A 14,752-nucleotide genomic window follows, 5' to 3' on the forward strand; every position below is an offset into this window, starting at 1 on the left:
ACAAAATTGTCTTTGGGGGCCTCCCTGGTGGCACAGTGGTTGAGAGTCCACCTACCGATGCAGGGGACGTGGGTTTGTGCCCCGATCTGGGAAGATCCCACATGCCGCTGAGCGGCTGGGCCCGTGAGCCATGGCCGCTGAGCCTGCGCATCCGGAGCCTGTGCTCCGCAATGGGAGAGGCCACAGCAGTGAGAGGCCCGCATACCGCAAAAAAAAAAAAAAAAAAAAAAAAAAAGAAAAAAAGGAAATATAAACAACAAAAAAAAAAAAAAAAAAAAAAAAAAAGTGTCTTTGGTTTCTATTCCTTCCATTTCTTTTTGAGTAAAAATATTTACTTTGGGTCAGTCCCACCCTCTTCTTCTAACACACCCTACTGTTAGAGCACTAGGTACACAACCACACCCATGCTACTGTGCATCAAACTACTTTCTTTGAACAAATTGCCCAAATGTGACCTTGAGAAACCTTTTACATTAATCATCCTTAGAGAACCCAGAAAAGGGTTACACCCAGCCCCTGGCCCCTCCCCCACCCCCAGGGTCCTCCAGGCCCCTGGGCCCAGAGGCCACCCTACAAGGTCAGACTCTAGGTCGGGACCCTAAACCTCCTCTCCTCACCCATCCATTACACAAACAATGCCTGAGAATTAAGCAAGTGGGGAGAGGGGACCTCCCAAGAAACAGAAAACCCGTCCCAGACCTCTATAAGGGGCCACATCTCCTTCAGATGAAACTTAGCTCATGGGAACAGCTAGGCCTGGGCTCTGCCAGTGTGCCTGTCTGCCCACAACACAGCCCCTGCCTCACCCATGTCCGTCCCACCCCTCTGGGGTCTTCCAGTCCTGGGGTGCCAGTGGTGCCTGTCATCCCCCTTCCCCCACTTCTTGCCGCCTATGGGGAGGCTGCCCTGTGTAGCCCAGGTGAGAGGGTGATCATGGCCCATGTAGTCAGGGGTCAGCTGGAAAAGGGTAAGGGGAGGGATGGCCCCTGGCTGTAACATCCCTGGCTCCTCTCTTATCAACCCCACAATCCTCCCCCCTTGTCTGGACTGAGCTTTGGTGGCAGGGGAGACCTAACTGCAGTTCCTCTGCCCTTTCATTCAAAATGCCTCTCTAATGTTTTCCTCTGTATCCTGGAGTGTGGGGAGGATGATCCGTCTTCTTCCTGCCTCTGGATACCAGGTCCCTCCCACCAAAAGGGCAGCCCTGGGCTTGGAAGATGGGCAGCCTGCTGCCCCCACCCCACAGTGCTGCCCAGGGACAGGGAGAGAACTTTCCAATGTAACAGGACAGACATTCACGCCTTGCTTTCCTGCCAGACTCAGATGAAAGGTCGCAGCCCGGCAATCTCAGGTTCAGCTTGGAGAATCTATTAGCTGTTTCATAACCTTACTCACCCTATTTTGTCACCTATCACACACAGCAGAATACACTGCCCTTAAGAGTACCTCTGAGAATTAAATTAAGACTAACAAAATGAGAGGATCTTCTCCCCTACAGGTGTGGAAGGGTGAGGTACAAAGACAGCCACTGCAGCATTCACTGTGACCAAGAGGAAAAGTCTGAGACTCACCCACGTCCATACCAGAGGACTGACACGCAGTATGTTGTGGTTTGGAAAATGGAAACTCTGCAGCCTCTGAAAGCTTAAGGCTTATCTGTACATACGAAGTGGAATGTCTCAGGATATTATATGTAATATAACATGTACTTTTTAACTAAGTAGACATTCAAAACCGTGTGTATGGGATGCCACCTTGATTGCAAAAGGGGGGACAAAGAGGATGTAGCCATATATGCTCTTTATATGTGTGAAATTTCTCTGGAAGTTTCGACGGGAAAGTAGACAGGAAAGCTGCCTCTGGGGAGAACTGGAGGCTGGAAAATGGGGTGTGGGACAAGGAGAGAGTTTTTGTTTTTTTGGCTGCGTTGTGTCTTTGTTGCTGTGCGCTGGCTTTCTCTAGGTGTGATGAGCGGGGGCTACTCTTCGTTGCGGTGCGCGGGCTTCTCATTGCAGTGGCTTCTCTTATTGGGAGCATGGGCTTTAGGCGCGCAGGCTTCAATAGTTGTGGCGCATGGGCTCAGTAGTTGTGGCATGCAGGCTCAGTAGTTGTAGTCTGCAGGCTCAGTAGTTGTGGCGCAAGGGCTTAGTTGCTCCACGGCATTTGGGATCTTCGCCGACCAGGGATCGACCCTGTGTCCTCTGCATTGGCAGGCGGACTCCCAACCACTGAGCCACCAGGGAAGTCCCCTGAGATGATTTTTTTTAGTCGCACCTCTTGGCTCGTGGAACCTTAGTTCCCCAACCAGGAATTGAACCCGGCAGTGACAGTGTGGAGCCCTAACCACTGGGCCGCCAGGGAATTCGCAGAGATTTACTTTTCATTAAATTCCCTTTATTATTCTTTGAGCTTTTTGTTGGGTATGAATGGTTCCTATTTAAACAGATGGAGGGAAACACAGGGAGGCCAGGAGAAAGCTCTGGAACCGGGCAGGAGGTTTCTGAGGGAGTTGGCACCTTCTGTGTCCTCAATCTGTGTGTCCAGTGGAAGCCCTGTAAAAGCCTTTTACAGGAAAAAGCGGCTTGAATATCTGCCTACATGTAACCAGGCAACAAAAGAAGCACACTGCTGGACTACTAACAGGAGAACCTGATGCAGTCTCTCTGCAGACTTTTCAAGTTTTATTTTGTAAAACTTCAAACATATGCAAAAGTAGAGAAAATAATATAATGAACCTCCAGTGTGCCTATCACCCAGCTTCAACAATCATCAACCTACAGACAATCCTGGTTTATCTCTGTATACCCACCCACTCCTTCCAGGATTATTTTTAAACAAACCCAAGACATCATATTACAGTTTACCTGTAAATATACATCAGTATGTACCTCTATAAGATAAGGACACTTTTTTGAAAACACAATCATAATACAATTCTCACATTTTTTAATATCAGCATTATCAAATCTATTTTTAAAATTTTTTATTGTGGTAAAATACACATAACATAAAATTTACCATCTCAACCTTTTTTTTTTTTTTTTGCCATACACGGGCCTCTCATTGTTGTAGCCTCTCCCGTTGCAGAGCACAGGCTCGGGACGCGCAGGCTCAGCGGCCATGGATCACGGGCCCAGCCTCTCTGCGGCATGTGGGATCCTCCCGGACCGGGGCACGAACCCGCGTGCCCTGCATCGGCAGGCGGACTCTCAACCACTGCGCCACCAGGGAAGCCCCATCTTAACCATTTTTAAGTGTGCAGCTTAGTGGTATTAAATACATTCATAATGTTGTGGCATCCACAATCAAAAGGGGTGGGGGCAGAGTTGGAAAGGAAAGAGGTTTTGTATGTTATTGAAGGTAAGCTGGTATAAATTCAAATCGGAGTATTATAACTTTAGGATATTAAAAGTAATCCCCATGGTAACCACAAAGAAAATAGCTATAGAATATACACAAAAGGAAATGAGAATTTAAACAGTTCACTATGAAAAATCAACTAAGCACAAAAGAAGACAGTAAGGCAGGAAATGAGGGACGAAAAGTCAGAAAGCCTATAGAAAAGAAATAGCAAAATGGTAGGAGTACCCCTTACAGTACAATGGTGACACTGTGGGCTTTTTTTTAACTTAAATATAGTTGACATACAATATTATGTTAGTTTCAGGTGTACCACATACAAATAAATATTTAACATTTGCATACATTATGAAATGATGGCCACAATAAGTCTAGTAACCATCTGTCCCCATGCAAAGCTATTACAGTATTATTGACGATATTCCTTATGCTGTATAGTACATCTGCACGGTGATACTGTTTTAAAATTCTTTTGATGTTAGGTGTGCAAACAGCAGTATTTACAGATTAGTTGTTACGATGTCTGGCATTTGCTTTAAAATTCTCTAGTGGGAGGGGGAGGCCAGATGAAGCAAGGTTGACAAGCTGTTGAAAATTGTTGAAGCCAGGTGACTATACATGAGAGTTCTGTATACTATTCTCCCTACTTTTGTTATGTTTGAAATTTTCCACAATAAAAAGTTAAAAATAAAATATTTTTAAACACTCTTTGACCATTAAGTGACTAAGATTAAACACAGCACTAAAAAGACCAGACAAGACACCAAGACCCTGGCACACAATAGGCACTGCCGAAAATATCGAATGAATGGATGATAAATGTAACTCAGGGAACGTAAGTATTGAATCATCTTGCAAGTTACATCTACCACTGAAACTAGTAAATGAGCCATTCACACATCTTTCGTGAGTTTTACTATCATGAGTCGGTTCCCTGGGGACCAGGCATTCTGCGGACATTTTAAAAATCCCCTTTCTGAGTTCATAAAGCCCTTTGGAAAATGACCATAGAAAAGTAAAACCACCCTGCCAGGGTCACCTGTTGTCCTTCTCCAGATGACATGCTACTGTCTTTCTATAAATTACCACAAAACCTACCTCATAAGGCTGCTGTACTAAGTGAGGGTAAAATGTACTAAATTAGCACCTAGCACAGCAACTGACAGGAAGCCGTCATGCAACAGCAGGCCCCTGTAGCAGCCACTTCCGGTACCCTGCATCTCCTCGCCCACCTCTGTTTTCCACACTGGCTGAGGTGTGCAGTTCTTTGCAGCTCAGTTTCACCTTGTGCTAATCATCCCAACCTGGGCCTTCTCCGGCGCTTCGATGCCCAAAGGGCACACACGAGTGGGAAAGGCAGGGGAACTAAGCCCCAGAGTCAACCTGCAATCAGTTGAAGAATGGAAATGGGGGAATAGATGCTCCTGCTTTCATCATCCTTCAGGTGGACAATTTCTGGAGACATTCTGTTTCTCTCCTCAGAAAGTTCCAGTGGAATCGAATTGCTGTCACTGTCCTAAGTTGGCTTTTCTTCCTTCATGATCTCACACTCCCTCACTTCTGCTTTCGGGAATCATCTAAATTGCCTGCCTACACCTCTATCTCAGGCTCTGCTTTCAGGGAACTCAAACTAAGACAGTCCCTTTCCGATCCTTCTCTCCCATATCCCATTGCTCTTCCTTCATGGGCTCCCCTACCAACACCCCAGTCACCCCTGGACTATAACATTAACACAGAGAGTTAGGATCCATCGATTTACTGGTCTCTCCACATTGCTGCAGCACAAACTGCTCAAGGGCCGGGACCCTGGGACATGCTTGGGATCCCTCTGTGTCCCCAAGGAGAGAGACATGTAAGCTAGTCAGCACTGCACTCGGCCATGGTAGTCATTGAAGCTGTTCACCAGTCTTGCCATTTTCTGCCTTCCAGACACATAGTAGATGAATTTCTCAGCGCTCTTGAGGTTAGGCATAACCACAGAGCTTGCTTTCACCAACAAGGCATGAACACAAGCCGAATGTGTTGTTTTCTACTGGCAGAAGCGGCCATTGCCAATGCAGTGTGACACGCTGCAGCGCCCTCTTCTGACAGAGCCTCCTTTAATCTGGACCCCGAGCGACTATGACCATCAGAGCCCCCCAGCACCACTCCACTGACCCAATAGGTAGCGTTAGTAATAAATCAGGGCTTCCCTGGTGGCGCAGTTGGTAAGAATCCGCCTGCCAATTCAGGGGACACAGGTTCGAGCCCTGGTCCGGGAAGATCTCACGTGCCGCGGAGCAACTAAGCAGGTTCCCCACAGCTACTGAGCCTGTGCTCTAGAGCCTGCGAGCTACAACTACTGAAACCCGTGCACCTAGAGCCTGTGCTCCATGACAAGAGAAGCCACCGCAATGAGAAGCCCGCGCACCACAACGAAGAGTAGTCCCCGCTCTCCACAACTAGAGAAAGCCCACGCACAGCAACGAAGACCCAACGCAGCCAAAAATAAATAAATTAATAATTTTTTTTAAAAAAACAGTGTTATCAAATAGATAACCAAAAAGGACCTACTGTAAAAATTAATTAATTAACTAATTTTTTAAAAATTAGGTACCTCCCTGGTGGCGCAGTGGCAGAGAATCCGCCTGCCAATGCAGGAGACACGGGTTCGAGCCCTAGTCCGGGAAGATCCCACATGCCGCGGAGCAACTAAGCCCCTGAGCCACAGCTGCTGAGCCTGCGTTCTGGAGCCCGTGAGCCACAACTACTGAAGCCTGCGCACCTAGAGCCCTGGAGCCCGTGCTCCTCGACAGGAGAGGCCACCACAGCAAGAAGCCCATGAACCACAACGAAGAGTTGCTCCACTCGCTGCAACTAGAGAAAGCCCACGCGCAGCAATGAAGACCCAATGCAGCCAAAAAACAAAACAAAAATAATTAGGTTGTGTGAATTTCACCTCAATAACATAAAGGGTAGAAAAAAGTAACCAATCGGCTGACAATCAGTGAAGCTTCCTTCAATTTTGTTGAAAGTTAAGAAAAAGTATCTGACTTGCAAAATGATGTCACTAGGTCACTCACTTTCTCAGTGAGATTTTGAAACTGTCCCTTTGGTGCCTGGCATTTTTACCCTCCTGGATTCCCCCTTGGGCCTTCTTTCTGTGGTAAGGAAGGGTTGGGCAAGGGGAGGGGAAAGGGATACCTACTCCTTCTTAGGGGCCCTCTTGGGCCCACCAGCGTCCCAACTCATATGGGAGTGTCAGACCTGAGAACGGTTCGCTTATATCAGGTCCACCTGACCCTTGGACAGTCCTCTCACATCAGAGATACACATGCCTAGTTTGAAGGCTGTAGCCCTGGAGGAAGTTACCCAGAGAAGAGTAAAGAGGGCTCACAGCAGCATTGTGGTGATAACCACCAGTTTAAACAAAAAGAATTGTCCATTGACAGGACAAGGGATTTCTAAACTGCAGTGTAAGCATGCAACAGAAAGAAAGTGAATGAATTACTGCTACACAGTCAACGCAATCATAATGTTGAGTAAAAAAGCCAGCCTCAGAAAAACCCATGGAGTACGATTCCTATGATTCTATCCCTGTGAAGATCAAACAGGCAAAACTGAACAGTATACTGTTTAGGAATAGATAGATAGTGGAACATAGATAGTGGAACTATGAAGATAAACAGAGGAAGTGAACCTAAGGAATTCAGAGTGGAGTTCACTCTCCCAGGAGGGAGAGGGATGCAGTCATCGTGGAGCACATGGGACATCTGAGGTCCTGGGAATTTATTTCATTTTGTGTGTGTGTGTGTGAATTATGATTTTTTTAAATTTTATATTGGAGTATAGTTGATTTACAATGTAGTGTTGGTTTCAGGTGTACAGCACACTGATTCAGCTCTAAGGGAATTTATTTCTTAAGCTGCGATCAAATACCCAGGGGTTCTGGTACATTCATCCTTAACTATACATGTTCATTCTATACATGCTTCTATGTGTATAATATGTTCACAATAAATATTTTTAGGAGAGAGGATGAGTGTGAAGAGAGAGTGAAGAGGCTGAGTGAGGAACTCAGAACGCTGGCTGTGCTGGGAAGAGGGGAGGAAGCTGGAGAGGATCCAGGATGAAGAAGCAAGAGCCTCAGTTAAGAGACAGGGCCGCTTGCTGAGCGGGATGCCTGCAGAGAAGGGGATCCCGAGTGCAGTGGGGGACTCAGGAGAGAGGACAGGGTTGGAAGGGAGCTGTGGGAGGGGGAGGGGCTCTTCCAGGTGCACAGAGTGGCACCCAGAGCCTAGCTGAAGCGATGCACTGTGAGTGGTACCTTGGCTGGACAGGGAAGGAAGGGAGGGAGGGAGAGAAGGAGGAGGGCCTGAAAGAAAAGGAAAGCCCTGGTGACTGGAGGTTCCCCTGGGGAAGCGAAGCAGGTAAACTCGCTGCCCTCTAGGAGGGAGCAGTCTGAGGGCTACTCAGAGAATGGTATGCTGGCATTTTAAATTTCAGAGAGGATGTAGTCCCAGGCGCTGATATTCGCCAGAGTATGATTCTGGGAAGAAAGTGGATGAGACAGAGTCAAGATAAAAGTTGTTGGAAGGAGGTCAAGAAGCTTTGAAGAAACCAGTAACACAGGGATGGGGTCTGGGTGGGGGTGGGAGGGAGGCCTTTGACAATGTACCCTTTTATACTTTTTGAATTTTGAACCATACAAATGATTCTGTGAAAACATAAACAAAAAGAAATTTTAATTGGGGTGTGGATTAGGTCATTTGCATGGACACTGGCAGGCCTGGAAGCCAGTTGCTCATGGCAACAAGCAGAGGCAGGGAGTAGCAGAGGAGGACTCTTGAGGCTGGAAGGAAAGGGTGTTTGGCATGAAGTGGAAGAGTCCTGTTCCTGGGGTTGACAAGAAGCTAGGAGAATCCGCCATGGCCATCGTTTCCCCAGACCTAGTGCTGAGCAAAGAGGGGGTGGGGGGAGGGAGGAGGGGAGGTGGGAGTGTGACTTGGAGGAGGGGGAAGATCATGGGCTGCAGGGAGAACTGAATTCCCTCTAAAGCAGGAGGGGGAGGGAAGAGTATATCAGGAGGCTGAGGCTGTGAGAGGGTTCCAAAGAGTGGAGGGAACAGGTTACTTGAGAAGGTGCCAGCACTGAGGAAAGGTCGAGGAATGGAGTCCGCTGCAGGAGACGGGTGGGAGTTTAGGAAAGGTGATTTTACAAATAGAGGGGACTGGTGTGGGCCTTTTGTTTTTGTAGGGTTTCTTTTCTCAAGCTGTGAGCCCCTGTCACCATTGCCTGAACAGGCTGCCATTTCGCCAGGATTCCTACAGTGAGGGCAGAGCTGAGTGTGGGGCAAAGGAGAAAGGGGGAAAAGTTGGAGCTTTTGTTGTAACACAGGAAAGTCTTATCAGCCTATGGATTAAAAAAAAACCCAGGCTGCGGCTTCCCTGGTGGCGCAGTGGTTGAGAGTCCGCCTGCCGATGCAGGGAACACGGGTTCGTGCCCCGGTCCGGGAAGATCCCACATGCCGCAGAGCGGCTGGGCCCGTGAGCCATGGCCGCTGAGCCTGCCCATCCGGAGCCTGTGCTCCGCAACGGGAGAGGCCACAGCAGTAAGGGGCCCGCGTACCAAAAAAGAAAAAAAACCCAGGCTGACTTCCCTTCTCCTTTCTCTTGGTTGCTCAAGGAATATAGTTATTTCAGTCTGGGCGAAGTACAATTGTAAAAGTAAACCCACTGCCAAAAATACTTTGAATGTCACAGGGAAATGTCTAAGCTTTCCTACTGCTTAGACATTTCCTACTAGGCCACTGCTCACCTCCATTAGTAACCAAGAGTGGTGCTCTAAGCCCTGAGTTCACTAGTCCTTGACCTCTTCTCCCAAACATACACACAAAAATACATACACCTCTTTTCAGGTTGAAATTTTGTGGACTGACAGGGCTGGAAGAGGCTTCAGAGGACAAACCTCCATTTCATTGAAGAGAATACTGAAACCTCTGGGGCCTTGAGGACTTCAAACCTGGACTAGAACCTAGATCTTCTGTTCCCTAGCTTTTTTTTTTTTTGGCTGCACTGGGTCTTCACTGCTGCACGCGGGCTTTCTCTAGTTGCGGTGAGCGGGGGCTACTCTTCATTGTGGCTTCTCATTGCAGTGGCTCTCTTGTTGCAGAGCATGGGCTCTAGGCGCGTGGGCTCAGTAGTTGTGGAGCGTGGGCTCAGTAGTTGTGGCGCACGGGCTTAGTTGCTCCATGGCACGTGGGATCTTCCCGGACCAGGGCTTGAACCCATGCCCCCTGCATTGGCAGGCGGATTCTTAACCACTGCGCCACCAGGGAAGTCCCCCTAGTTTTTTCTTGAATCCTTGGTCAGATTTTATTTCTCAGTCCCACTAAGAATCCTGAATGTATCTGTTCTTGACACCATGCCAAGGCGTTTGGCACTGCCACCCAAGGACGGGAGGGCCTGTCCTTTTACATTGGCAGAAGTTGGGGGCCAAAGGCCAAGGATCTAGACATCCCTGCATGGGGTATGTGGGAAAACAGCCCTACAAGATCTCCCCACCAGACTGTACAGGAAGAGACAGGCTTGTGCACTACAGCTTGTTTCCATATAAAATGGCAACTGGGTGGGCTGGGCATTTGAAGGATTCAGCAGCTGTCAACCCTACCTGCCACCTAGGACCACCTGTCTTAAACTCTAAACTGAGATAAGGACCCCTGTCCCATTCATACTCCCAGAAAGGAAAAGCAGCAAGAAAGGGACAGGATACAAAACTTTACAAACTTAAATTCTTACCTTGACAACTTTTAAAATTTCTGCTCTCACTGGAGTGTGAACAATTCTTCTGAGAAGTTTGGCAGTGAGGGAAAGAAGAGATAAGATAGGGGAGCAGATTTTTAGTTAAAGTTCTTTTGAAATTTCAGTCTGTCCCCCAATTAGGCAAAGGAGAAGGGAGCTCTCATTGATTCAGCACCTACTATATGCCAGGCTCAGTTAAACTTCACATTAGCCCTGTGAGGAATCAGGGCCCCTCCAATTCAAAAAGACTCTGTGATTCAGAGAATTAAGTAACTTTCCCAAGGGCCCTTTTCATAAGTAGTGGAATATGGCTTTGAGCCTAGGTGTTGTGTCCAACACAAATGCCTGACAACAAAGATATTTCTACAAAGAGGGCATTTTAGAATAGAGAGAACGAGATGAAGGCAAAAAAAGTCAGAGAATTTAAAAGGGAAAGGCAAAGAGTAGAGGCACCATCTAAACACTGCCCCCACTCCCCTACCAGAGGGCATCCCCTGAGTTCAGGATTCAGTTTAAGTCAGGAACAAACATTTTATGGGTGGATGCTGGCTGGACTGAAGAGGAATGACTTCAACAGTCTTTTATTGTATGACTTTTATTTGCAAAACATAACCCAGGACATAATTCATGCAATCAAGACGTTTACAATCCAACGGGGAAACCAGATATTGAACACATTCCACCAAATTTGATGTGTAAGGAAAATGCTCTAGTCTCCTGGAGAATGTAACAAACAAATCTAGTTGGCAGGAAACAGGGGCTTCTTCACCTGGACTTGGTTGGGTGGGGAAGTGAGGGTAGGTATGAGAGGTGCAAGGAAGAGGGAGGGAAGGGAGCCAGTCTTCGAGGCTGGTGATGAAGCCATGGAGACTGCAGCTCAGTTTGGGAGTGACAGAGAAAGAGAAGGCAAAGGTGCAGAGCTGAGGGAAAGTTTTGTTTAGGGCAGTGGAGCTCTGACCTTATCAGTCTGGTGGAGGAGGCAAGGATGGGAAGGATGCTAATATAAATATCATACTAATATAAATATTCACATAATTAGAAGAATTAGTACTAGGTCTATTTATATAGTAGGGGTGAAATAGTCAAGGTCATCGACCTTACGAGGGCGTTTGCCTTGGCAAGAAATTGGGATCAATTCTGAGAATGGGGGGAAGGGGAGGATAGGTGTGATTTCATAAAATTTTGAGACAGAGGAGAGGAAGTTGAGGACACTGGATTGTTGGGCCTTGCAGAAAGTTAAAATATCTTTTAGGCCGGGAGTGCTGAGTTGGTTACTAGCTTCAGAAGAGTTGTAAAAATCTGGAAGTGTGGCTGGAGGAACTGTGAACATAATCAACAAGGGATGCAGGCGTGGGCAACAGCAACCAACATCTCGATAGCCACGGGGCGGTCTGGGACCCCGGGAGGGGCGGTGGCTGCAACTCCGGCCCCGCTCCGCACAGCTGGGCCAGAGCAGCACCACTCCCGCGAGCAGGTGGCAGCGCCGCCCGCGGGGAGCCAGGCAGACGGGGAGCGCCGGGGGCGGCGGCGCGCATTGGGGGCAGAGGAGCAGGCTGCGCCGCGGGCAGCCGGGAGCGGGAGGCGGGCCCGAGTGAGCGGGCCTCCGCGCGGTATTTGGCACGCACGCGCAGACGGGCCGCGGGGCCCCGAGGCACAGAGGAGGGGGAGCCAGAAAGAGGGGGGTGCGGAACGTATTTCCGCTCTGGCGGACAAATAATACCGGCCAAAGGAGAGGCCAGGCCGTCCGGCCCTTTAACCGTGTGGGGGGGGCTGGTGAAGAAAGGGGGGTCGGGAAAGGGGGAATCCTGCTCCTTTAATTCCCTCCCCTCTTCCTCCTCCCCGAGTTCTCGCCGACGCCGCCGCGCGCGGGGCCTGGAACACACGCCACGAGCCGCCCCCGCCCCTCCCCCCTTACGCCCACGCGGAGCCGGCCCCGCGCGCGCGCCCCGTGCACCCCCGCGCCTGCGCGCTGCCCAGGCCCTGCCCGTGTGTGGGGGCGCAGTCGGCCCCGGGGGGGGTGGGGGAAATAGGGGGGGAAAAAAACAGCGCGCGGAACCCGGCCAGGTGAGAGGCGCGTGCACTCAGGGTCGTGGGGCGGGGGCCCGGCGCCCCACCGACGACCCGAAGGGGGGGGGGGGGGGGGCCGTGCACGATGCGTGCAGGCAGGCAGGAGACGTGAAAGTCGCGTGCAAACGGGCAAGGGGGGGGTGGAGGAATGAGGCAGCGGGTAAAGGGGGCGGGGTGAGAAGAGGCTGCAACCGGGGCCACCCTAGAATCCAGGCCTCTGCTCCCGCTTCCGCCGGCCTTCCCCCGTGGGCGCGCGGGCTCGCCCCATCTTCGCGGGCTGTCGGGCTGGGGGGTGTGGACGCCGCTGCCCCGCCCCCGGGAACCACGCCTCCCTCCTTTCGGAGGGACAGCGCCTCCCCGGGGGCTGGGGAAACTGAGGAAGAGGCTTGAAAACTGGATGATCTGATGCTGGGAGGGCCAGGCAAGAATGGGGGTGCGAGGCCTGGAGCCTTGGCCTAGGAAAGCCGGAGACCTTTGTCTCTGACCGGTTTCCTTCCCAACCAGGGTGGCCCACCCCCGCCACAATGGCCTCTGGGGTGGAAGTCCTGCGCTTCCAGCTGCCCGGCCACGAGGCCGCTACGCTGCGGAACATGAACCAGCTCCGCGCAGAGGAGCGGTTCTGCGACGTGACCATTGTGGCCGACAGCCTCAAGTTCCGCGGCCACAAGGTCATCTTGGCCGCCTGCTCGCCGTTCCTGCGGGACCAGTTCCTGCTGAATCCCAGCTCTGAGTTGCAGGTCTCCCTGATGCACAGTGCACGCATAGTGGCTGACCTGCTCCTTTCTTGCTATACGGGCGCCCTGGAATTCGCCGTCAGGGACATTGTTAACTACCTGACGGCCGCCTCCTACCTGCAGATGGAGCACGTGGTGGAGAAATGCCGGAATGCCCTCAGCCAGTTCATCGAGCCCAAGATAGGCCTCAAAGAGGATGGGGTCAGCGATGCCAGCCTTGTAAGCAGTGTCAGTGCCACCAAATCCCTCCTCCCTCCCGCCAGGACCCCGAAGCCAGCCCCCAAACCCCCACCCCCACCCCCTCTCCCCCCTCCACTCCTGCGGCCTGTGAAGCTGGAGTTCCCGCTGGATGAGGACCTAGAGCTGAAGGCCGAGGAAGAGGATGAGGATGAGGACGAGGACGTGTCTGACATCTGCATCGTCAAGGTGGAATCGGCCTTGGAGGTGGCACACCGGCTCAAACCTCCCGGAGGCCTGGGAGGAGGCCTGGGCATCGGAGGCTCTGTGGGCAGCCACCTTGGGGAGCTGGCCCAGAGCAGCGTGCCCCCCAGCACTGTGGCTCCACCGCAGGGCGTGGTGAAAGCCTGCTACAGCCTGTCCGAGGACGCAGAAGGGGAGGGCCTGCTGTTGATCCCAGGAGGCCGGGCCAGTGTGGGGGCCACCTCAGGCCTGGTGGAGGCAGCAGCGGTGGCCATGGCTGCCCGGGGGGCGGGGGGCAGCCTGGGGGCGGGGGGCAGTCGGGGACCCCTGCCCGGAGGCTTTTCCAGTGGCAATCCCCTAAAGAACATCAAGTGCACCAAGTGCCCGGAAGTGTTCCAGGGCGTGGAGAAGCTGGTCTTCCACATGCGGGCGCAGCACTTCATATTCATGTGCCCGCGCTGCGGCAAGCAGTTCAACCACAGCAGCAACCTCAACCGCCACATGAACGTGCACCGCGGCGTCAAGTCGCACTCGTGTGGCATCTGCGGCAAGTGCTTCACACAGAAGTCCACGCTGCACGACCACCTCAACCTCCACTCGGGAGCGAGGCCCTATCGCTGTTCCTACTGCGATGTGCGCTTCGCTCACAAGCCTGCCATTAGGCGGCACCTCAAGGAGCAGCACGGCAAGACCACGGCCGAGAACGTGCTGGAGGCCAGCGTGGCTGAGATCAACGTCCTCATCCGCTAGCGCTAGCGTGGCAGGCGCTGGGTCCCTGGGCTGGGGGGGAAGGGGGCTCCTTGGTCCAGGAGAATAGGGGGGTGTGGGGGGCAGGGGCAGGCAGGTACGGTGGGGAGCCTGAGCAGACACACACATCCTGAGGGAGGGGCCGAAGATTCCTTAGAGAGAAGACCTTGCCTCTTCAGAAGAAAAGGATGGACAGGGAGAGAGTTCTTTGAGAAGGCCAAGGGAATAGGGGGTCCCAGAGAAAGATTTTCTTCTCTTGGAGGTGCATGGATATGTGGAGGGAGGGAAAACGTCCTATGGGATGAGGAGGGAAAAAGACTGGAAAATATTTTATTCCTGGCTACGGCTGCCCAGGAAGAGGTTCTGGCATTTCGTGAGGTAGGGGGTGGGTGGGTGGGAATTGGGAGGGAATTTGGCAGGAGGCAGCTTACCTGCTCCTGCTTGGACTAGATCCTTGGGAGAGGGAGTGGTAGGGGGAAAGGATTATTGAATTCCGGAAAAGGAAGGGGGAGACAGTTCTTGCATGCTGGGGAAATGGGATGGGTACAAGGCTCACCAAAATTCTAGGGAGAACAAAGGAAGATAGCAGGTAAGAGAATACGGGGGTGAGCATCCTGGGTAGATACTGGGAAGGGGGGTACAATA

At 51.4% G+C, this 14,752-nt stretch overlaps 1 protein-coding gene across 1 annotated transcript; it reads left to right on the forward strand.

Moving 5' to 3' along the window:
- Positions 1–11,946: 11,946 nt before the first annotated feature.
- On the forward strand, positions 11,947–14,414 carry ZBTB12 (zinc finger and BTB domain containing 12). Its single transcript, XM_027099385.1, has 2 exons — positions 11,947–12,203; positions 12,711–14,414. Exon 2 carries the CDS (start codon positions 12,731–12,733, stop codon positions 14,108–14,110), a length of 1,380 nt encoding a protein of 459 aa, XP_026955186.1. The 5' UTR covers positions 11,947–12,203; positions 12,711–12,730; the 3' UTR covers positions 14,111–14,414.
- Positions 14,415–14,752: the final 338 nt, after the last annotated feature.

The sequence above is a fragment of the Aethalodelphis obliquidens genome, unplaced genomic scaffold (assembly GCF_003676395.1).
Source record: "Aethalodelphis obliquidens isolate GAN/ISIS:26980383/991018 unplaced genomic scaffold, ASM367639v1 scaffold131, whole genome shotgun sequence".
NCBI lineage: Eukaryota > Metazoa > Chordata > Mammalia > Artiodactyla > Delphinidae > Aethalodelphis > Aethalodelphis obliquidens.

Bases quoted from the DNA above. Each gene is read 5' to 3' on its own strand.
- ZBTB12 (XM_027099385.1), top strand. From the start codon at position 12,731: ATGGCCTCTGGGGTGGAAGTCCTGCGCTTCCAGCTGCCCGGCCACGAG.